The 25664-nt window shown below is 42.2% G+C and overlaps 1 protein-coding gene across 15 annotated transcripts in view; it reads right to left on the reverse strand.

The window, feature by feature from the left end:
• Positions 1-25664, reverse strand: part of tanc2b (tetratricopeptide repeat, ankyrin repeat and coiled-coil containing 2b) — a 254073-nt gene that overhangs the window by 21103 nt on the left and 207306 nt on the right. For 9 of the 15 annotated variants that reach the window (XM_078163100.1, XM_078163097.1, XM_078163096.1 and 6 more), the window contains 7 exons: positions 25089-25220; positions 15546-15584; positions 13114-13395; positions 12777-12901; positions 7107-7338; positions 1376-1545; positions 546-824 (listed from right to left, as the gene is read on the reverse strand). In XM_078163100.1, the coding sequence (XP_078019226.1) occupies positions 546-824; positions 1376-1545; positions 7107-7338; positions 12777-12901; positions 13114-13395; positions 15546-15584; positions 25089-25220 (1259 nt within the window). The remainder of the gene's footprint in view (positions 1-545; positions 825-1375; positions 1546-7106; positions 7339-12776; positions 12902-13113; positions 13396-15545; positions 15585-25088; positions 25221-25664) is intronic. The other 6 variants (XM_078163101.1, XM_078163099.1, XM_078163098.1 and 3 more) reach the window with 1 other exon arrangement.

The raw sequence follows: 25664 nt of genomic DNA on the forward strand, positions 1-25664 counted from the left end.
GACAACTATTGGTCATTCATCTTCTTCTAACCGCTTCATCCTCTTGAGGGTCACGGGGGGGCTGGAGCCTATCTCAGCTGACATCGGGCGAGAGGCAGGGTTCACCCTGGACAGGTCACCAGACTATCGCAGGGCTGACACATAGAGACAAACAACCATTCACACTCACATTCACACCTACGGACAATTTAGAGTTAATAATTAACCTGCATGTCTTTGGACTGTAGGAGGAAGCCGGAGTGCCCGGAGAGAACCCACGCTGACACGGGGAGAACATGCAAACTCCGCACAGAAGGGCTCCCACACCCGGGATCGAACCGGCAACCCTCTTGCTGTGAGGCAACAGTGCTAACCACCACACCACCGTGCCGCCCCCAACTATTGGTCGACTAGGAAAATTATTACTCGGGGGCAGCCCTAGTCTTTTCTTTCTACCATTTCTAAGCAGGTTTATGAACATCTGAGATAATGATATTTCCAGAATCCAAACCGTGTTTAAGATCCATCTGTCTAAACTACACCCGTGAAAACCACTGACTTCGTACCTTATAGCTGGAGCTTTTGAGGACAAGGTAGCCCTTCTCGATAAGGTCAAAGGTGAGCTTGAGGTACAGGTAGGAGCCCTGGCTCAGGGCCTTGAGGTGGGCGCTGAGCTTGCCGAAGGTGGTGTTGTCCATCTTGCCGTTGAGCGAGATGTTGTTCTGGATCTCCGGGCTGCTGTGGATGCGGTGCAGGATGTAGCCCTGCAGGTCCTGGTCTATGGCGTCGTTCTCCTCCAGGCTGTCCAGAGAGATACGGTGGAACGGCAGCGCGTTGGTGATCTCCTGAACAGTCAGAGACGTTTCAGTCAGGAACTTGGTGATATGAACACACAGACATCTTGATAAATTGAATAAGCGCCTCTACACTTACTCACTTAAGGTAAAATGATTCATAAAGAAGTTGAAAATAAAGGATAACATGCTGTGAATAACTCGTCCACATCTATATCGTCGTCATGAATAAAAGGTAAAGGGAGAGAAGACAAAGGAAAAACACTTCTTTTTAATATGCTCTGCATAATGAAAATGAAAAGGTCAGAGACAAAGAGGGTAGAACTGTACTCAAGACAAATTCAATATTGTCAGTTTGTGGCCTCCAGTTGATGCAAAAATAACCTGCTGATAATGCTGATGTAAAACCCTCTTAGCTGGCAAACAATAATAGAATAATATAATAAAGGGATAGTTGCTGCTTAAGTCCTTCCATGCTGAATTTAAAATAAAACCTTTTGAATTAGATTAAGTGTGAAACAGCAGAGGAGCAAATATATAAAGTGGGATTTATAATCTGTTCGCTCAAAGACAAACTCCTCTCTGACCGTCTGTCCTCTTACCTGTAACGTGGTTCTGACTGTGACCACCAGTTTGAGCCAGGGAGGGAACTTGTTGATGGTTTTAGTGAGGAAGGACACGATGGTGTCTCCGTAGTCTGGCTTGTGGAACTCTGCTTCATTCAGACCATCTATGAGGATGATGAGGTCCTCCTCAGAGCTGATCTTCCTCTCTGAAAATGAAACCGATACTATTTAGCAAATGTAATCCCTCCTAGTCATCTCTTATGACCCACTGTCAGTGTGTGGTGGTGTATCTATCTGCTGAGACTCTGCCCTCTGTATTTTCTAATTTTCTATGTTCAGGATGTTTGTGGGCGTGTACCCCACAGCGCTCAGGTGACGGCCGGGCTTTCTAAAAATGGAGCGACCAGATGCCAGACCGTAAGCAACAGACATCTAAGAGACACAGCACTGAAAAAACGCATATACAGTGAAGCACCAAACGAGAGTGAATCTGGGGTTGCCTTTTAGGGTGTTTTCACATATAGTCCTTTTAGAACAAACCGAAATCAGGACACATTCACACCAGGATAGTCCAGGGGACTTGGTTCGATTGGTTTTCACACCTTCATTTTGTTTGGTTCACTCTCACACTGCACTTTTCAAAGCAGACCTAACCACCTGTACAACGTCACGCAGTTACAACAGCTGCTCGTTTGGGGGCAGTATTGCCCGAAACGACCACTGACCAGGAAAAAAAAAGCACGAGGAAGAAGAAAACCCGACTCATCGATTGGCCAGGACCGAAAACAGAAATCCATCCCCTTCAGCCGGCTTGATCACCACAAAAACAATGGAGCAACACCAAATTTATATCAACAAGTGCCTGCACGTCCTCACAACTCCATGTGTGCCCACAAAATATTTTCCAACTCTTTCTTTTTTTACTTCTGCTTCCCCCGGTTGGTGCTGTTGGATGCACTGCCCTCTAAGTCACTTCCTCTCTTTGGTTCACTTCCTCTCTTTGGTTCTCTGGAGAGTTTGCATTTCCCACTGTAAGCGAACCGCACCAGGTTTCACTTGCAAGTGAACCGAGACCCCCAGTTTTCAAGCAGACCAGGGTTCATTCGTTTGGTTTGCACCAGAGTTTGAATGAGTGTTCACACCACTCCAAACGAAACGAACTATCCGTGGAAGTGGACCAGGGCTCATTTAAAGCGGACCAAATAGCGCCAGTGTGAATGCGTCCTCAGTCCTCTTAAAGTGCACCAAAACGTGGACCAACGGAAAAGGGCCTCAGTTCTTTTTGTGTTCACATTGTCAGTTCATTTGAAAGAGGACTCAATTCTCTTTATGGTCAACTTCAGTTCTGATGGGGCCTCAGTCCTCTTTCTGTTCACACTATAACCTGTATATAATATATATTGACATAGTTTTGTTTTTACTTTGACGTGACACTGCAGTGTGGTTATGAAGCCCCTCATTTTCAGATGAACTTGAATTAGAGGAAGACCTTTAGTAACGTTTCTGTGCTGTAGACTGTTGCTGTTTGATTTATTCTACATTGCACATCTGGAGACGTGCAGTATCTTCTGTGGACCAAACTACTCCTCGTCCTGCGTCCTCTCAAGCGTTACAGACTGATTTGGTCTTTTTCCAACTCATAAAACTTAAAAATACTGGTAGATAGGCAATAAATAAATAATGAGTTAATGCTTTTTTTTAGCATTAAAAACAAATGATGAACAAAGAACAAAAAGAAGACCGAAAAGGTGTATAGACCTGTATAGGTAAGGTTATATAGGCCTACTGTCTACCCAAAAATCACAAACAAACAACACTGGAAACAAGTAAGTTGGACTTTGTTTGTTTTGTTTTGCCTAATAAAAGCTTTAAATTTCTGGCTGAGGCACAAAGTTAATATTTCCCTTCATATTCAAAAATTAATCATCACACATTTTGTTTTCGCCCCTTTTTAAAATGAGATCTTGGAACAATATAACCCGTGAAGCTCTGTTTGATTTAATAAGTTAGCAGTTTTAAGAAAGATTCAGTTCCAGCACTGAGATTTGATCTTGATTATACTGAGCACATTGTGCACAAGATGCATCTAATATCATGCACCAAGGATTCGAGTCAAAGAATAAATGGAATCCCGAGGTCTGAGGAGGCATCAATTACAAATTGCCAAAAGTACTGTTTTGAATATGAAGCAAAATACTCTTAAATTATTACACATTACAGTCTATTATGGGGACTCAAAGATATTGAGACCAACAGAGCAAATAAACCAAAGATATACCGACTGAACAAAAGGCAGAATGACTCATAGAGAGCTATAGATTTGATTACATGATTAAATAAAGGGCTTTCTAAATATCCTACATGATTTCATACAGAGCGTTACCCCAGAAGAGATACTGTATATAAAATGTTGTGAGCTTTTCTCTTTAAAGGAATGGTTCAGCTGAACTGATCGTCTCTACGACTTGGCAGGTGAAGATGGCGGATGCACAAACCAAGAACAAGAAGCATGTTATGGGCGCTGATGGTGGCAAGGAGGTCAAGGAAAAGCTCACCTGCTATCACAAGAGCGTGGCGCTGGGCTTCAAAACCCCAAGAGAGGCTATTGAAGACGCTTACATGGACAAGAAATGGCTTTTCAATGGAAATGTCTCCATTCATGGCCGCATACTCTCCGGTGTGGTGACCAAAATGAAGATGCAGAGGACGATTGTTATCAGACTTGCATTGCATCCGCAGGTACAACCGCTTTGAGAAGAGACAAAAGAACATCTCTGTCCAGACATCACCTTGCTTTAGAGATGTCACAGTTGGAGACATTCCCCCAATCCCAAATGGATCCCTTACAGACATTGACTCAAGCCCTAAGCTAAGCCCTAATTCCATTTCTTCAATGGAACGTGCAAAACCAAGAGGAAGGGCCAAGACAAGGGCTACGGGAAAGAACTGGAATTGGTCCTAGGTCTGTAAGGGCTTAGGGCTTGAGTCAACGAGTCTGTAAGGGATCCATTTGGAATTGGGGGAGTGTTACAGAGTCGCAGAGTGCCGACTGCTCAGCAGGACCGTGAGGTTCAACGTCCTCAAAGTGACAAAGGCTGCTGGAGCCAGGAAGCAGCTCCAGAAGATTTAGGTGTAGAACAACACAAACAAACTAACTGATAGAGGCAGTGGTAGACCAGCAGCTCCCATGTTCAGCAAAGTAAAATTACTGTTTTTGTCAATGGAGTCTGGCTTTGAAGAGAACATAGATATGTTTCGTCCAGTTCCTTGTCGGAAAGGTCTGTCTGTTTGGAAGTACTGAGCATATGACTGAATAAATGAGACTTACATTATACTGCATGAGTTATGTGAGCTTGAAAACAGATGTTTTCAAATAGTTTTCCTTGTTATCAAACGCAGACGTTGATTACTTCTATTCATGGAGAATGCTTGCCTTTTTTGGATTCTCCATTCACCGCAGGGGTTTGCGAGAAAGACAAAGCTTTCTTCATGAATTCAAGGTAACACGCTGTGAGTAATAATACACCAATGGTCATTTTGTGACTAGAGTGTTCCTTTAAGATCACATTTTTGTTCAGAAGTCATTTCATAGAATAAAGTCTACGCTGCATATCTATCATTTCAAACTGCTCCTGCTTTTCTGTTTTGCACAATTACCCTTATTTTCTACTTAACGTCTATTCTGTGACTGCTCTGATCCCTGTGTTGAGGTACAAACCACTATGAATACATTTGGGAAAGCTACACTTTAAATTACTTTCAAGTACAGTGAATTTGCAACAAGCGAATGACCCCCCTGAGAGTTAACACTACACGACTGCAAGTGTAACTTCTACAGCCGGAGATCCAGGTATCACATTTGAGTCTCAACAGTCTCGTTAAGTCATGGTTCTTCCACCTACGAAATATCACGGACATTAAATCAGATGTGTCATTTTCTGGCTTCGAAAGGCTTATTCATTGCTTTATGTTTTCGCGCCTCTTGGACAATTGCAATGCAGTGTTCACACACCTGAGTAAAGCCTCAGTGTCTCAACTGTGCTGGAAACCAGATATAAATCATGTAAAGATTCCACCGTGAAACTGCACGAAACAAAGGGAATCCTAAACCTAAATTCATTACATATACTGTATCATTATTTCATTGCTCCATACATTACCTACTGTGTGGAGATTTAGGGAAATGCAAATTAAATTTCTATGCTACAGAAGTGAGCTACAAATCATTGCTTAAAGGTCTCGTATAGTGCAAAGTATGGTTTCCATGTCTTCTTTGATTATAAAGCAGGTCGGGCACTATATAAATGTAAAGGCATCAAAATGTTCAGTCCATAGTGTTCAGAAACTGTGCCTTTAAACAAGCTGCCAGGACTTCCCTACACTTGTGATATCACAACTAAACAGGCCCCGCCCTCAGCTGTATCCTCATCATGTCACCTGGAGTACACATATATCCACAGCACCAGGTGGTCATTCAGCTGCTACAAGATGTTAAGCAAACAGTGTTAAGGTAATGTTGCACAGCTGATGGGAACAACATTATTTTTTTTCCAGAGCAGGTCAGTCCCAGATTGACTGGCTGTTCATCTCACTTCAGCGCTGACTGCTTCCTCAATCAGGCAGAGTACAGTGCTGATGAGACAGCCTCAGAACGCTGTGTTCTTCTTAGAGCTTCACAGAGAAGTGGGAGGGAGAAGATGGGGAAACTACACTGAACAGAAATTTAAATGCACTTTTGTTTTTGCTCCCATTTTTCACAGGTTTATGTTTAAGATCTAAGACTTTTTTATGCTCTCAGTAGATTTCTGTCAAATTTTGGTCACAAATTTGTCAAAATCTGTGTTGTGAGCACTAATCCATCCACCTGGCATATCAACATGCTGATTAAACAGCATCATTACTACACAGGTGTGCCTCGAGATGGTCCCAATAAAAGGCTACTCTAAAATTTGCAGTTTGAAGACACAGCACAACACCACAGATGTCCCAGGATGTGAGGGAACGTGTCATTGGCATGCTGACTGTAGAAATGTCCACCAGAGCTGTTGCCCATGAACTGAATGTTCATTTCACCACCATGAGAAGTCTCCAATGTTGTTTCTGTTAAAGTACATCCAACCGTCCACACAACCGCATGAGTCGAACACGATAAAAAACTGCTGTCAGGTTAAGACCCTGGTGAGGACGATGAGCATGTAGATGAGCTTCCCTGAGACGCCCCAATTGTTGCAACAGCCTCAGGTGATCTTGCAGGTGAAGATGCAGGATGTGATTCTGAACTGGTGTGGCTACATGTGGTCTGCGTCATGTTATGTTGTGATAAAACTGCACATTTTAGAGTGGCCTTTTATTGTGGCCATCCAGAGGCACACCTGTGTAGCAATGATAGTGTTTATTCAGCATGCTGATTGGCCACACCTGTCAGGTGGATGGATTATCTTGGTAAAAGAGAAGGGCTCACTAACAGGGATTTTAACAAATTTGCCACCAAAACTTGACAGAAAAATGGGAGCAAAAACAAAAGTATTGCATTTAAATTTTTGTCCAGCATATACTGAGATTTTTCTTTGTACTTAAAACCACAAATATATCTTAAACTTCAGATAAAACACTGAAAAAGTGTAAAATATGGGACCTTTTTAAACATATTGTGTTGTTTCCTCTCACTGTTTTCATCATTGTAACTTTATTTTTATTGTTTTATTCTCTTGCATCTTGTGAAGCACTTTGTGACCTTGTTAAGGTGTACCAATAAAGTTATTATTACCTTTGTAAAGTGCATCCAGGGGCTCTAGGACGCCCCTCCTGAAGGAGGCCAGCGGGTCCTGGACGCAGGAGCGCAGACTGAGGATGCTCTGTAGGTGTGGCTCCCTCAGCAGCTGCTCCCTGTAGGCGACAAGGTGCGGCGAGCGGCACAGCAGAGCCGCCACGTTGTGCACAAACTCCGGCACCAAGCAGGTGTAGGCGTTATCTGCCTGGCAGTAGTGGTACGCCACCACCTGGGGGCGACAGAGAGTTGGGAGAAGATTGCAGCCGAGGTCAGTCAGAGAAACATAAAGGTGGACACTTCCATCCCACTTGTGGTAATCCTAACCATGACCGACCTTTGGGGTATTGCAGGGCTGGAGCTCGGTGTCAGGGAGCATGGGAGTCAGATGACACACTTAATAAATAACACTTTTTTCCAGAGCAGAGCCAGTTTTCCCAGCGTCTACTACGGCTACAACTCATTTGGGATTGAGTCAACTTCATGGTGGATGATTGCAGTATAATGAAACACAATACTTCTCGTTTCGCTGTAAGGTTTTAGCTATTAATAATTCATCGCTTCCGGCTGCCAGGAGAGACTGATTCGGCGTTAGCTCATGCATGCTCATGTGTTAGATAACTGTGGCACGAAGGAGTCAAGTGTTAAACTGTCATATTTCACAGCCACGTACTGGAAACATGTTTATGATTAAATGTATAAATGAATAAAAAGTCTTTTCACGGCGATGTGGTGACATCGTCGGGGGCAGGTGAGTTTTCTGGGAGGTTAGTCAACAGAACAAAAGGAGCAGGTGTGACCAAACACTCCCGGGGACTGAGAGATCACAAAGAGTTTGAATTTTCAGAGGCGGTGGCAGGGATCAGAGGGGCAGCGAGGAAAAGGGGATGAAAAAAAAAAAAGACTAATCAAAATGAAATGCTAATTTTTGGTCACAATGGTATAAAGGGCTTTAAAACAAAAGGGGTGAAAAAGGGAATGAGCTCAATTATTAATGCACAGAGTTAACAAGATCTAATAGCTTGGCTGGGAAATGGCTTTCTGCAGGTATAAATATTTCATAAGGCTCCCTGGCAAAGTTGTTTTTTCTTTTTTAAACACATCTGCATAATGCATCAGGCTGGGGCCGGGGATGCAGATGGCTAAGCAGCAGGCGAGGGGGACCAAGGTGCAACAGCAGACAGGAAGGGGAGGGAAAGAAGGAGCGCTTCACACATCATATAGGTTTACATCTCACACAGGTTAAAGCAAGTTAAGTACTCCAGTCTACAGGTATCAGACACCTACATTTAATGCTTACTCAGATCTTTTTGAAATACAGTATTAGGTTCAGTAGGAGGTTTAAAGATTAGATACACTTTCACGAAAAAAAGCTTGACACATTCTGCCAAAAATACATCAAAATGCAGATTAAATGTTTGTGGCAAAGTTGAAATTTAAGACCAGTGTGAAGGATTTGAGGGGAATATATTGGCAGAAATGGGACATAATAAAATAAGTATGGTTTCTTTATTGTATAATCACCTGAAAATAAGAACCTTTGTGTTTTTGTTATCTTAGAATGAACTGTTTATATCTACATACGGAGCTGGTCCTCGTCCATGGAGTCCGCCATATTGCGTCGCCATGTTTCTACAGCAGCCCAGAACAAACAAACCAAACACCAGCTCTAAACAGGGACATTTGCGTTTTCATGTCGGCCACTGTAGTTAGCAGCCCCTCCTTGACGAGCTGAACAGCACTGAAAAAAGACTGATTTTTAAAGCAAAACTTCTTTATTCAGTGTTTGTACAGATTAAAATCATCAGGTCTGTTTGTTTTGGAGAGGAAGAGACCTCTGTGGATAATTCAGCTCATAGTTAAAATCTCCTGAACGTCTGGATCTTAAATTATCAGAAGAAAAAGGTGAGCACACATTAACAGGTGCTGGGTTTGCGGCCCATCTGTGACAAGCTGAACAGCACTGGAAAAACACAGATTTTTAATATGAAACTGCTTTATTCAGTGTTTTTACTAGTTTAATTCACCCAGTCTGTTTCTTCTGGAGAGAAAAAGACCTCTGTGGATAATTCGGCTCCCACCAAAAAGACATATAGCACAAATAAAAAAGCCAGGGTGTCTACAGGCATAACCAAGTTAAATTCGAGAACTTTTTAATACCACTTTAAATGTAATAAAAACAGTAAGGTGAAATGATACTGATAATAACTCTGTGCTTACTGCTCTGCGTGTGTAACTCCACTGCCGTGATCGTCATTGTTCTAAGTTTGAAAAGCGCAGTATCTCAACTACGAGTAATCATTATTATCAAGCCAATTGTTTAACTTGCATTTTCCTATTTCCATAAACTAACAAGCAGGCTGGCGTACAAGGCCGATGCAAATTCCCTGCGTAAACTAAATGGGTAGAGGGGGGCAAAAATGGGGGTATTATCCGCATACAAGGCTACCGTATGAGGATGAAAAATGACAAAATAATTAATAAATAAATTAATATAGCAACAGATAAAGACAGAAATAAATAAAGAAAAATGAATAAATAAATGCTGGAAAAAATATGCAAATAAATAAATAAATAAATACAATATAATAAATAATAATAAACTTTTAATAATAAAAGAACAAATACTGGAAATGTATGCAAAAAAAAATAAAAAATTAAAATATTAAAGAAATAAATACATAGGTTATGACCTCCTATCACAGAATGTAGGTTGTAGTTATAAAAAAAAGTAGGAATAAATGATAGATACTCACTTATTTCTTGTTTATCTACTTTTATTTATATTTGAATTCATATATTTATTTTCATAATTGTTTCAACATCTATCTGTTCATTCTTCTACTTGTTTATTTGTGCATTAATATATTTCTGTATTTATTTCAGCATTTACTTATAAATGTATTTATGCATTTATACATGGATATTTATTTCAGCATTTACTGTATTTATTTATTTATTCTTCTATTTATCTATACACCTATTTATTTATTTCTATATTTATTTATTTATTTATTTATTTATTATTACTTAAGTCATTTTTTGTCCTCCATATTCCTGTCATGCCAACACCTAAAATTCTCATGGTGACTAAAAAAAATTTCAGACCTTTACAATCTGAATTTAACACAATTTAATACTTTTAAAAAGCCCTTTATTAGTAAATGCGCACTAAAGGCTTTTTAAGGACCCGCGGCCACGCTGCCAGTTTATCTCCACCTGTTTTGAAGTCTCCCACCTCGGGGAGCAAACCCAGTGTGAGTCCATGATACTTGCAGGTGGCATTAAAGAACGGCGGCCATGCTTGTTATTTGGAGAGGCAGTTTTCAAAAGAGCGAATCATTTGCTATCCTGCCACCTCTGTTGTCACTAATTGAAAAATTAAGACATTAAAAGGAGCCGTTTAAAATTATCTTGCAGTTTTTTTTCAATTACAGACGGACTGAATCCTGGGAATTTCACGCTGAAGCACAAACACAATGAAATGTACTATAATACAACATTTGGCCATTTCACTGATGCGGCAATATTTCCTCTTAATAATCATGTATGCAGTGCTGCTCTTTGATGAGGAAAAGATTAAAGGGAGAACTGACAACACAGTAGTATGCAAATGAGACCCCTGACATAATATTTGGCAATAAAATATATGTATTTTTAATTTCACACAGCTGTGGAGGGAGAGGGGAAATGGAGGTATGGGGAGGTATAAATGTTCATAAGTGGCTTTAGCTCATGCACTTATCTTACCATACAGTTAAGGTCAAATTTATTAGCCCCCCTTATGAAATCAAATAAAACCCTTATCCTTCCAATGACATGGGCCATAACCTTAAGTGTTTATAGTTTGTGTGTGTCCGCAAGAACAAAGACAACATCTGCATAAGGTCAAAGGAACATTTTTATTGGTTTGCTGAACTGAAACAAGAAAAAAGCAAAAAATGCAATGGTCAAAATTATTAGCCCCCATGTGATTTTGTGCTTTCAAAACAAATTAACTGGGTTTGAAACCACACCTGAGCAGTCAATTAGGTTTGAAAACACACCTGAGCAATCAATTAGCACTGAACCTTATTTAAGTGACTTCAAGAAGCAGAGTTAGTATCACTTGACCACTTGAATGAAAGGGATACTCCAGGGTTGCTCTATAATCTTCGTAAGAAGCAATATCATCATGCCAAAAAGCAAAGAAATCAGTCTGGACCTCAGACAGAAGATAGTGGATCTTCATCTTCAGGGGGAAGGATATACTGCCATTTCCAAGCGTTTCATGGTTTCTAGAACAGCTGTGTGTTGCATCATTGCAAAGCACAAAGAAACAAAGTCTGTTAAAAATAAACCTGGCCGTGGTAGAAAACGCAAGATTTCCAAAACTTTGCAGCGAAAAATAATCAGAGATGTCAACAAGAATCCCCAGACCTCTGCAAAGATGATTGTTGCTGAACTGGCTTCCTCTGGACTTGATGTTTCACGCAAGACTGTTGTGAGGGTTCTTCATCGTGGTGGACTTCGTGGTCATCGTGCAAGAAAAACCCCATTGCTCTCACAGTGGCACATTAAAGCCCGACTGAATTTTGCCAGAGACAATCTGAAACATAAGGGTGAGTTTTGGAAGTCTGTCCTTTGGTCTGATGAAACCAAACTTGAGCTGTTTGGGCATATGAATGCTGCTTTTGTTTGGCGAAGGAAGGGCGAGGCCTTCAACCCTAAAAATACTGTCCCCACAGTGAAGCACGGTGGTGGCAACATAATGCTGTGGGGCTGTTTTGCTGCTTCAGGGACAGGAAACCTTGTTCGGGTGCATGGGACCATGAAAAAAGAGGAGTATGTGGGTATTTTGAAGGCTAACATCAAGACATCTGCAGCCAGTCTAAGGTTAGGTCGTCGCTGGGTCTTCCAACAAGACAATGACCCGAAGCATACATCAAAGTTAGTCAAAAACGTTTTGAAAGACACCAAAATCAAGGTTCTGGAGTGGCCCTCTCAGAGCCCTGATCTCAATCCTATCGAGAATCTGTGGAGGGAGCTCAAGGTTCAGGTCCATGCTCGGAGACCAAGCAATTTGCATGATCTTGAACAATTTGCCAAGGAAGAATGGGCTAAAATCCCTCAAGAGACATGTGCCAACTTAGTTAGAAACTACCAGAAGAGGTTGTTGTCAGTTTTAGATCAGAAAGGCTACACTATTGACTATTAGTTGTCAGAGGGCTAATAATTTTGACCATTGCATTTTTTGCTTTTTTCTTGTTTCAGTTCAGCAAACCAATAAAAATGTGCATTTGACCTTATGCAGATGTTGTCTTTGTTCTTGCGGACACACACAAACTATAAACACTTAAGGTTATGGCCCATGTCACTGGAAGGATAAGGGTTTTATTTGATTTCATAAGGGGGGCTAATAATTTTGACTTTAACTGTATATGGTCATCAACTGAAAGCTGGAAATTGCATATTAAAACCACTACAAGCACTTATTTCTGGAGTAAATGGATGAAAATTAGATCATCTGCATTTGTGAAAGAAGCCAATGGGAGGAGGAGAAGTCAAAAACAAACCAATCGACCACACTGAGTATTTAAGTACTTGGAGACAAATGTTTCACCCATGTTTTTTTGTTGTTTGTAAATCAGAGGCTGAAATGTAAATGTGTGCACATGGTCGCAAGTGTACCTGAGACGCCAGCCTCCTCATGGCTTCTTCCTGACGTCGCCTCATCTCAGGGGTCCCGGGACAGCTGCCTCCTCCCAGGGTGCCATGCGTGGGCTGGGGCTGAGTGAGAGGGAGCCCCTCTCCATCTGGACACAAGAAAGCCCAACAAACAGTCAGGGACAGATCCCGCACGTGTCACATTCAGGCAATCTTTTCACACTGTTGCTCCCAAAACAAAAGCATGAAGCAAGATTGTCCACTATGTCAAACATACCATAATTTTACAATGAAGTTCAGGAAAGAATCTTCAAAAAGGTACAAAAATTCAAGCGTGGGAGTAAAATAAGTTGATGCCTACGTTTGGGTGAAGCCTGAGGGCTGTCGGAGGCGATCTGTCTCATGCGGGTGCCGTGGCAGCTCAGCGCCACCAGGCGAGAGATTATCGCGGTCTTGCCGAAGCCGATGTTGCCGACGACCGCCACGCCGCGGTTGGTGCTGGCGTTGGGGCTGTTGAGGTGGGCATCAATCTCCTGGAAGAGCCACTCGCGGCCCGTGAATACGGAGTCCATGGTGATGCTCGGCACCTCAAACAGCAGAGGCTTGAGGGCGATGTCTTGAGGCCGATAGGGTGCAAAACGCACTGGCGGGTTAGGGAAACAGAGAATAACAGTTATAAGCCACATTTGTGTACTTACATTGATGCTTTACCATTAAGAGCCTCCACCTTTCTTGCAGTAATGCATCTGGAGACTGAAACAGGGTGAGTTAGTGGGTGTAAAATGCCTCTATGGTAACATGCTAATTACACATTGTTTATGATTACCAAAATATGCGTGTTAACAAATAAACACCCATAAATATGCATAAACACATAGCAAGTATTAGTAGCACAAGTATTTCTCATATACAATAAATATTAGTGTTCTCAAAAGGAATACCGCACCCAACAAACGACCATTTGTGTATCAATTACTCACCTCATTTTACGTTGAATTCATGAAGAAAACTTTTTCTCACACGTCCACACGGTGAACGAAGAATCCAAAAACTGAGAAAATTCTTGATGAATTGAAGCCAAACTATATCAAAACATCTGTTTACAAACTCTCACACAACTCGTCCAGTATAATCCAAGTCTCATTTATCCAGTCATACGCTCAGTACTTTCCAAACAGACGGCCCTTTCCTGAATGTAGAGAGTATTTGTCTATGCTCTCTTCAAAGCCAGACTCCATTGACAGAAACAGCAATTTTACCTCACTAAAACACAGGAGCTGCTGGTCTACCACTGCCTCAATCACTTAATTTGTGTGTGTTAATGTGTGACTTTGGTGAATCTGAACTAACCCTTTGATCCACAAAAGTCCCACAGTAACACAAACTAACTAACTGATCGAGGCAGTGGTAGATCAGCAGCTCCTGTGTTCAGCAATGTAAAATTACGTTTTTTGTGAATGGAGTCTGGCTTTGAAGAAAGCATAGATAAGTTTCACTTTCTGTTCAGTTCCTTGTCGGAGAAGCCTGTCTGTTTGGGAGAGGGAGAGTGTGCAAACACATGTTTTAAAACAGTTTTGCTGTTATTACACATGGACCCCAATTAACTTCACTTCATCGAAATTTCTTTCCATTTTTGGATTCTTCGCTCACCGTGGAGACATGTGAGAAAAACAAAATTATCTTCACAAATTCAACTTAACATGGGGTGAGTAACTGATATACAAATAATCATTTGTTGGGTGAAGCTTTCCTTTAATGAGGCATGTTTTTTTGTTTGATTGTCAAATTCTCCACCAATTAAATCGTTTTAATTTTAATTTATATACTTTATTAATCCCCCTGAGGGGAAATTCAATTTTTACACATTAGCCCACAAAAATAAATGTGTTTAGGCATTTTAAGGCTTCAAATATAACAAAGATATTCATTTAACTAAACATTAAAGATTGAGATCTCTGAAAAGAGTAACAACCTACTGGAAGGTGGTCTTTCTGACTTTAAATATATAATGAAAGGTCAATGATTCATATCTGAAAGGTATATATTATTTATGCTGCAGGATTATGTGACAATCTGCACCCTCAAAACCATTTAATATATATAAAAGGGCAGGTATAAAGTGTACTAGGTCTGGGAAATAAAAAGTAGTCACTATGATCTCATTATAAGCAAACGATGAAGTATGCATAATATCGTTTATGTAATGCTGAGACCAAGAAAATTTAGCTTAAGAGCTCAAAGGAGATTTATGCTTTTACAATCCAGATTTGTTTTCTTTGAGCTCATTTTGTTGCAAAAGAAAATCTGCAAAAAGACCAGGGAGTGACTCCTTTAACAGCCACTGCCGACTGTTGATTTTACTCACTAGGGGGAGTCATTAAACTAAAGTCCTCCAGAGGTTGGGCATCTTTTCAGCACAGCATATGGACCATTAAAGACTAATGAGGGTAAAATGAATCTGGTGTGAACTTCTGAAGCTGTGTGATAAATTCAGTGTAAAATTTAAGTCTTCTGCTTCTGGGTGTCATCTCCTGGGCCCCGTCTTTTTAAACTGATTTGAGGATTATAAGGAAAAAAACATGCTCTCTTCTATCTGGTGTGTCATTTCTTCAAATGTTATATCAGAATCTGGCAATTACGCCTGATTGAGACTGTGAGTTGTACGTGAATAATCCAAAAGCACTTTGCTGGCGAGAGTGTGTGTGTGCCACTTTGACTTGTAAAGCACGAGCCAGCAAGCTTGGCGACTGTGAGCAGAGCCTGATGCAACAAATGAAAATTAAAGTAACTTACGTGACTGGGATTGCCAGGCATGGGTGTTATTAGCGGAAGCTGAGACGAACAGCAAGCACAAGACGAGAGAGAGAAGGAGAGAAAGAGAGAGTGAAAGAGAGCAATGAGAGAGGGGAGAAAGAAAGGCAGTGAGGACAGGAATGAGGACTGCGACAGTGTTGTCAGAGCACAGGCCAAGGTGTAGCTCAATGAACAGAAAAAAAAAGAGGAAGCAGCAACAGCATCAGCACATCATGATGTCAGAAATACAGGGGAACCACCAGGCTGGGGTCGATTACTAATTGAAATCCTTTGAATTACATCGAGCGTCGTCCTCAGTTGGTCTGGAGGGGAGGTTGGGTAAGGTTCGCACTTTTGGGAGAATCTAATTGGTTCCATTGCGCCCGGGAAGATCAATCAATCCCCATAAAAATAATTGAATCCTGGTAGTAACTCGACCCTCAGATGGGGGACTCCAACCTCAAAATCCACAGACTACTATGTGTGAATAACAAGCTAGCCACTTCTTAAAGGGACAGTACACCCCAAAATCAAAAGTACATATTTTTCCTCTTACCTGTAGTGCTATTAATTAATCTAGATTGTTTTGGTGTCAGTTGCAGAGTGTTGGAGATATCGGCCGTAGAGATATCTGCCTTATCTCCAATATCATGGAACTAGATCGTACTCTCAACAGCAATGTCTCTTTCCAGAAATCATGATCCAGTTACTCAAGATAATCCACAGACCTTGTTGTGAGCAGTTTCATGTAGGAACTATTTTCTGTCCACTTAACTCCACCCACCAACCACATCACCATGCAGAGGGAAACGTGCATCTACTGCTAACTCACCTAGCATCACTGAGCTGGCTAACAGCTCAGCACAAGCACGAGCATGAGTAGATGCACGCCTCCTTCTGCACAGTGATACGTCTGGCGGGTGAGTAGGGTTGGGTGTACCTGGAATTTGGTACCCAATGGTGCCTTTTTTGGTGCTTTACCGTCTCTGTAATAACAAATATTTAATTTCTGAACAAGCTGCAGGTGTGACATAATAGATTAAAACAAAAAATGATGCTCTGCTGCTCTTTTCTAATCACAAAAGAGCTAATAATTTGTCTGTCTGTCGGCTTGTATGTGTGTGTGTGTGTGTGTGTGTGTGTGTGTGTGTGTGCTCATCTAGCAGTGATACTAAGCTATTACTAAAATAATACAGAAAGGGAAACAGACCAGATGCCGAAAAAGTATGGCGGCAGATTGGTGCTGCAGTGATATTTCTGGCTCGCTGGGAAGTCAACAGCGCGGCTGTGGCGCTCTGTGGCCAGCTTCCCAGCTCTTGGGCGCTTCTGTCTCTTGTCTGAAGTCGAACCCAGCGGCTCCGCAGAGGTCCGCTGTCGGCCTTGGAGCGCTGTGGCTGGGTTCCACCTTGGCCTCTTGTCTAAACCCAGCATTCTAACCCAAATGCTGAAATCTGGCACCAATGAATTTAACGTGAATTGGTATCATTAGGAATATGCTATGATACATAAATGTATTTTAGTTTTTGAGGCGAACTGTCCCTTTAACATAAAGTAATCAACAACAAAACAACAGAAATCCCAAACTTGGAGTTGTTACAAAAATCCTCAGACAAACTGCAGAACCGGATTTACACCTCAGTTTTTCTTTTGGTTCCTGCGTCGAGGTTCAGTTTGATCAGTGTGCAGTGAGAAATAGCTGCTGGTCAGATGACAGCTAGTGCAGTAGTTCTTTTCACACCCTGCAGTACACTAGCGATGAGCACACAGTGAGTCAGAGCTGTAGGAAATATGTATCATACATTAGACCAGTCGGATAAGATGGTGAGGGCGAGGAGAATTTATGTGTGTCGGCAGAAATTTCTATACTGTGTGCAGGTACAGGACTGCAAAATATACGAGGGGGCAGGCAGGGAGGGAGGGGGTGTTGTATTAGAGCTGTATGTCTTGTGTAAATGACTCCAGTGTGCTGATTAGGAGCACGGCTTCAAAACATAATGAGCTGATACTGCGCTTAATGTATTCTTTTACCACACAGCACTCTGAAGTGCTGTTGCAAGCATGACTTCTTTTTTTTTTTTTTTGTCCAGGAATGCTAATTATAATCGCAGAGTGAGAAGAAACGATCACGCCAAGGATACTCTTGCTTATGCAATCAGCAAAAACAGATATACCTGGAAATGGGTGAAAAGCTGTCCTGGTTTTATCCTGAGTTTACATGGCCAGCGCTGCCTTTTACTGCACTAAGCTCTGTGCCAGCTGCAGCCCAATGTAATAAAAGACATTTCATCCATATTCCCCGGTCAGATTATTTTAGTGCTAACTCAACAGACACACATAAACACACACAGTCAGAGAGAGACAAAGAGGCAGAAAGACTGTATAATTCAGAAACTGATGTAACATTCTTCCAGTTGGGTGTCACGCTGTGAAAGAATGGACCTGATGCAACATCGGTGATGGGAAATGCAAAAACTACCCAATGCTGTCATTAACAATACCATAGGCCACTGAAGTAAGAGGCTAAATACCCACAGCTACTCTGTTTTAAGTGGCGCTAATCCAATTATCGTGGGGGTGACTGAATGCCAAACGTGCCTGTAAAGCTCCTTCGTGGAATTACTAAACACACCCGCGCACTATCGGGCGCCATCCTCCAAATGGCAGCAACGATTACACCGCTTTGTGCGCGTTAAGTCGTGCAGCCACTACTGCTCCGCTGTGTCAGGTATTCCAGGAAAAACATGGCAGCCATGTTGTGAACGGGGGCTGAGGGAGTTGTTTCCAGGACGGGGAGAGCAAATGTGTGTGTGTGTGTGTGTGTGTGTGAGGGATAGATGGATGGATGGCAGTTGCTCATAATCCTGCCCATAACACTCCCCCTCAGGCGACGTTAAGCAAGGTATCACTCCACCTCTCCCTCCTCCCCAACCCCCCTCCTCTACCACCAACCCTCCATGGCCAGACGGAGCGAGAGTCTCAGACGTTTTAATTATTCACCAGGTGAGGATGACTCACGGTGGCTGAACAGCCTTGAGGAAGGAGGGGAGAACAGGAGGAGGAGGAGGAAGAGGAGGAGGATAAGAAGTGGAGGAGGGGGGAGGAGAAGAAGAGGAGGGTTGGCACAGAGGTGGAAGAAGAGAGGAAATGATGGGAGGAGGAAGAGGAAGAGAAGTGGTTTAAATGATCTGTCTGCTTGTTGTGAGGGGTCTGGGGATTGCGGTGCCCGGTTATCTCAGGTCAGGTGAAAGATTTTTCTTTTAACTGATGTGGGAGTTTGAGGACGTTGTCTGGTTTCTCATACATACAGTTAAAATTCCAGTCATCTCTCCTGACAGTGGATGTGCAGCTACAGCTAGTATATGCAACACCAACAGAATCTTACATAATTTCTGTTTTTTTTAGAAAAAAATCTTATGTAATTTGCACAGCAGGCTCAGAACAAACCTGGATGTGCTTATGGATAATGTATTTCTCCCGAAAATATGCTCTAATCTTCCTCATGGCTGCAAACTGCCATGTAACACATAACTGTTTCCTTGCTGGCACACTATTTACTGACGTCTTGCAGCCAAGCAACAAGGAGAAATTATGTCAATATGTTATATAAGATGGCAAAGCCCTAAAATAACCTCAGGACAGACCTACATATCACATCTCAAATTCTAGATTGTTTATATGAAAATGCGTTTATCGGATCACAGGAAACAGATTAAGGCAGTGGCGTCAATCACTAAGAATAACAGCACACAGAGGCGAGATAATCATCTCAAACTCGTCAGCTGTTTTGTTGGAAACATGCACGATCATCAAATCTAGACTAGTTATCTTGTTCACTTGGCTAAGACAGCAATACGGGCATACTTAAGTCTGTGTTTGCTGTAAATAAATGCTTACTATAAACAGAATGGTTATTCAAATTAATGCAGACCTGCTTTCTTTCAACAGAGGAGATTATTCTATATTTTTCTCACTAAAAAAAACAATACATTCCTATTCCTACTGTCTGTGGCAGTCAGCTCCAAGCCCATTGATTCGTACTAAATATGTGCAATAAATCTTTTAAAAAACAGTCTGAATATAGAATCAATATATAGCTCCATCTTTAAAAGAGGCTCAGTAATTTTCTTAAACAGCTGGGCACTGTAGTTTTTCCACAAACGTAACTCAAACACAAGTAAATTGCGCATTTGTTGGGGACTATTTTCAGCTGCGGATTAATACACATTTGATGCTTTAGTATTTACAGCAGCAGGATGTTGCATATGGGATTGACTTGAGACAAACAACAATGCCCATGTTCTTACTAAACAATGGATGTCTATGGTAGGGGAGTCACGAATCAAGAAACAACACAATACCAAGTTGATGCCAAAATTCAGAAATTGTGATGGTACACGTTGACTGCACTGACGGGGCAGCTTACTGTATACCCCTTTTCGACAGTAATGGGCTGGCTTGGCCTGAGCCGTCAGCTCAGCACAGCAGGGATTTGGGAGAGGGGGGTTGTCGGGGGTTGGCTGCAGTCGGCGTCACCACTACCCGCTTGAGGGCAAGTGGCCTGGCTTTTGACCTACTCCTGTGAAGGTCCATCTCCGGTGTGGCTGTGTGGCAGAGCGCGTTTAAAAACTGACAATGGAAACAAAAATTGGCGCGGCATGACTTTACTCAGAGCGGCAAATGGAAAAAGGGTAATAAACACCTACCAGGGATTCTAGTCTGTCGTTTAAATGCCAAAGGAAGACGAAGAATGCCTGCCAGCATGGAAGAACAACACAGAACAGACAGCTCCGCCTCAACTCATCGAAAAGAAAAGTTTTTCTAGGGATGCACGATAATATCGGCACGTTGTCCGTATCAGCTGATACTGGCTTTAAAATCAACTTTCAGAATCGGCCAACATGATGAATATTACATAGACTGAAAAGTGTTTCAAGTGTGTTTCAAGTCTCTATCTGCTGGTGGGCCGTCATGATAAGAGTCTTCATGCATGATGTTAATTAAACTACAGTAGAGACTTGATGATCACTAAAATTAAGTAGGTATATCGATATCTGTATCGGTCATCGGCCAAATGAGTTGTTACATATCAGCATATTGCATATTGGCAAAAAATCCAATATGGTGCATCCCTAGTTTCTGCCTGAAGGTTGTTTTTTTAATTCTTTGCAATGGGAGCACAGTATATTTACACTATGCTACAAATGGCAGCAGTGTCATGAGGCACTGAGCATCTATTCTGTGCTTAATGCTGCACATTTTGTGCTTTTTTTTTTTCTGGTCGCCAAAAGTTGAAATAATATTCAACTTTGGGTAAAACGCTACACTTGTCACTGTCACTTTTTATCCAACCGTTCAATCACAGTGGAGGCAGGGCGGGACAAATAGCCTACCACAAAGACCAGCCATCACATCTTACATATTCAAGTGCCAAATGACGACAACAAAAGAAAAATATGTCAAATATAGTGTACGTTATTATACGCTTTCCTTGCCCACAAAACTTCATGAACCCACATAGATAAGTACTATACACTTGAGGCAGATCATCAGGGATCATTAGGGATTAATAATGAATCTAATTAACTGAATCTAGATGTTTTCAATAAAGGAATGTACTTTCAAGTACATTTAGTGTGGTATCGACTTGGGTATCGAGAATCGTGGAATGTCACTGGTATTGTTATCGACTACTACATTTCTAGTATCACGACATGCCTGGTCTACGGCACAGAGGAATCATCTGTATCAACCTTTAGATAAACAGAGACAGTGTTAGTAACTAGGAACAATACACTTCTGCTTTTGGTATTTTCATGGTATTTGTTGACAATAATATCACCAGTGTTATCCTCTAAATGTCTAACCAATTACTGCGCTAACCTGAATTTCCAAGACTGATTATTTAAGTTGCGTCCTCTGTCAGCTGGTATATATGAGAGTAATAAAATCCTCTGTAGTTGAAAATATTATCATCAGCCAAAAGCTGCAACCATCAGCTAATACAAGGCCTGTTTTGTGTATGCGAGCAGGCATAGAAAGACAGCGAGGCAGGGAGGGAAGGAGGGAGGGAGCGACAGAGACAAAGAGAGAGAAAGCGAAGACAAACGAGGGAGCGAATGTGTGTGCAGTGTACAGTTATGTGAGTGAGTTTGCGGTGAATAGATAAGGTGGGTGGTAAATCTTAGAGGTAGGCAGGCAGGAGCACAAGAAGGTCCATTACAGTCTGACTCATTCTCCTCAAAACAGCAGCACAGCTCGGGCCCCTGATGGCCGGCATCAAAAGAAGCTTTGACAAAAAACCAACTGGAGAGAGAGCTGCATCTGTCAGCTGGTTACCACCTGACCAACACATAACCAGCAGTCTTCTTCTTCTCTAGTTCCTCTTTAACTCTGCATCCAGCGGTCTCTGAAGCAAAACAACTAGTGAGCCTCTCTGTGACGCACAATATGTTAAAATATTTGTGATCTCTGTGGCGTGCATGGTATTAATAATGTGATAAACGCAGGTAATGTAATACCTCTACAGCTTGAACGCATCGCATTATTATGGAACTTAATGTAACCCCAGTTTACTGTTAGTTGTGGCCACCTGCTGCTAACTGCTAACAGCTAACATTAACTAGCTCACTCTCCTCCTGCCGATGTCAACACAGATTTGTTGTTCATAATGCAGCGTCATCAAGGAATCAATAGCGTGCGCTCTCTGACGCAACGATAGTAACTTTCGGCATCCCAGGGAAGTTCTCTGTTCATCCCAAACGTGTTTTCTAATGAAGCCTGAGCAAAATCGATGTGACACAACAGTGAGTTGTTTGACAATGTTTGACTTATAAACTGGTGTATCCCTAATTATTACATTGTGTAATATCTTGTGTGAAACTGGACTATTTGGTGCTGGGGAAAAGGCAATGGGATCACCCCGGCCTGTAAAAGTCTTCCTTTGGGAATCATGAATATCTAGAATGTATTTAGTGGCAACCCAGCCTTTAAATATATTGTGTACAATGGGCCGTCAATGAGGGTGGTGCTGGAGGAAAACTCATGAGAGTCCAAAATGGAAAGGGTTCAGCCTCCAGGGAGCATGAACTTGGTTTTGATTTTGTGAGTCAAATCATCTGAATATTCAATTTGGACACTACTTATCTTGCTCTAGACCAACTCGTAAGACAGGCACTGACCATTAAAACCATGCCACAAAAACATTGACTAATATGACAACTTGTGATGCAAACACACATACAGTTAAGTAACTGGCTGATCCTTCATTCAGTGATTCCCCACCTGTAACTCTATTATCTCAAATTTCTGGAATAAAGGCGTTCTGGAATTTGTCCTCGTATGATCTGCAGGGGAAAAACCCCGTTTTTCAAGTCTTTTGCCTCCACACCGTGTCTCCCTCGGCCTCGCTCTCTGTCTCTCCCGGTGAGACTGCAGGAGCGGTGCACTCAGGGAGGCTCTGACACTGATCCGAGGAGGCAGAACGCATGCTAGGACGCAGTCAGTTGGCTTGTAAACACACTTGGCTGCCCTTAGAGGAGGAAGGTTGAAACAAGTGGCTCTGGCAGTAACAGCGGAGCTTTGAGAGGAACTTGCTCTTCCCCTACCCTGTCTTTTCTCCCTTTGTCTGTGTCCATCTCAATCTCCATCTCTCTCCCTACCTTTTCTTCCCAGCACACGCTCACTCTGCATTTGTCTGCAGCTAGCTGCCCTCGGGCAGGGGAATCACATCGCAGCTCAGCCGAGCGCACTCTCAGCTAAGTGGGGTCTAAACAGGTGTTTAAAACACACGGGGACGCATATTTGTGTTCGCTTGGATGGCAGAGGGCTGCCATTACGGTGCTCATTACTGGCTAAGTGACTGAGGAAGAAGGGCGAGGGGACACATAATGTTGTGACATAAGGCCATTTGGCCATTTGGTGAGGAGGCTGAGGAGATTTGCTCGATCACGGAGGCACTTGCTGTGTGCTAGACTTGAACAGTGTGCAGCGGAGCGCACGCTGACTGTGAATGTTAAGCGCTCAGACAAATTTTAACTTGGTGGTGACACAACCTGACAAAATGCTCTTTGTGCACTCCCCCAGTCTCTCTTGTCTCACACACAAAAACACACAAGGACACAACAGCTGACAACCTCCAGTGTCCAGCACCGACAGCTCGCAGCATCACTGGTCTGATACGGGAGCATTTCTGTAGCTATACATGCAGACATTTGCACCTGAAACACATTTCAAACTGCAAATCAACTCTCAGTGACTTTCATTTGATTTAAAAATAACTCGTTCGTCATGCAGCTTCGCCTTGCGATGCTCAGCTGCTTTGAGTTGTGTTGTTTGTGGGTGAAAAACAGAATAGTGCCCTATTGTTTGCCTCTGCACTGTGTATGATGTGAAGCAAATGTCTAATCGCGGCCAAACCTGAAACAAAACTGCACTTTTAAAGAGAAAGGGAGAATAAATGATGGTGGAATGATTTGACGTGGAGCTGTTCAACTGCAAATGTCTGCATATCGGCTCATACTGCAGTTCTTATGTGAACAGCCAGAGTTTAGGGCGCAGTGTCTCTTGTGGCGAACAGCTTTTTCTTTGCAATTTGTCAGGTTGAGCAATGGATAAAATGGAATCTTTCTAAAGGGGACCTTTATTCTTTCCTGTACCTTATATATGACATCACAATGAAGGATGAGGTATGAGGTAAATATAACTCTGGCCTAAACTGCTACACGAGGCTACATGCTAACGTCAGGGACACAAGTACATTTGGTTGCCAATATCTATTCTCCCTTACAGTCATTCCCCAGCTGCAATGATGGTGCAGGGACCGCAAGATATCGGCTGAATCCAAACATGTTCTAGTAGAAACTCCAAATACAAGTATGAACCTGAAAATGAGCATAATAGGTCCCCTTAAAGTAAATTTATTATTATTTTCTGCAAATTTTAAATCCTACTTTTTGGGATCCTGTTCGCTTACAGGTTCAAGATGATGTGCCTGCAGTTGCATTATCCCAGGTTCAATTCCAGCCATAGACTTGTTGCATGTAATCTCACTCCTCTCCTGTTTTGTTAAGATCTCTATTGTCCACAGTTCAAGGTAAAAATACCCCAAAAATATAGAGAAAGGAATAATAATTTTAGCCCGTTTTAACAGAAAAATAAACTCTAAAAATAATCTTATGATATCCTTTTTTCATTTTAATTTTTTAGGGGTATTTCAATCTTTACCAACAATGAAAGTAGAGCCAGACAACAAACAGGGGAGATAGCAAGAGAAGGAGAATGACATACAATAAGGGTCCTGTCCAAAATCAAACCAGGGACACTGCATTTACATGATAAACACCTTAACCAGCAGGCTACAAGGATGTCCTTTAACTCTTGATATGTTTGACTGTATTTTCCCCTTTATTATTATATAACAATGCGTCCTTTATGTCTTGAATTTGTGCAGCTCACATGGCACAGACAGACTGAGTAAAGTCTCAGTGGACAAGAGTAAAGGGATTGTGTGTGTCTGTGTGTGTGTTCTCTTTAACTCTCACTCACCTCTCAGGTCCTGCCCGGAGCGACCCGGCCCGCAGGTGGTGCTCTGTCGGGGCATGCGCAGCGAGGTGCGTAATGGAGTGTGTCTCTGCTCATCCAGGTATGCCAGGTCCTCCAGGTGGGCTGAACTGGTGGCTGTTTGAGTGTGTGACAGAGAGAGGGAGACACAGGAGGATATTTTAGAGAAGGAGAGACAAAAAAGATACTACTGTCACTGTCATGTACATCGAGAGGCATTTTAACTAAACAAACCCTTAATACACACACACAAGAAGGTGGCATTGGTTCATGCCAGAGTCCTGAGGCAGTTGTTTGGCTCCCGCTCTCATACTTGCTAACTCCTACAGGAAAGAGCGAGTCAGCCCTACATGGTTCTGTCCTAAAACTCCCTCCTCTCAGTGTCTGTCACGCGGCACGGAGGCAGATGCCATCCGGCCCCTCTCAGGATTAATTAGCTCAGCAGACAAATGTCTTATTCATGGAGTGAGCGCCGTCTGACGCTAGCTGCTGATTGTTCACACCATGCTGTGTCTTCAGGGCCGACGCTTGCAACCAGTGAATGTTAAATGAGATCAGACG

Source organism: Epinephelus lanceolatus, chromosome 21, assembly GCF_041903045.1.
Source record: "Epinephelus lanceolatus isolate andai-2023 chromosome 21, ASM4190304v1, whole genome shotgun sequence".
Classification (NCBI taxonomy): domain Eukaryota; kingdom Metazoa; phylum Chordata; class Actinopteri; order Perciformes; family Serranidae; genus Epinephelus; species Epinephelus lanceolatus.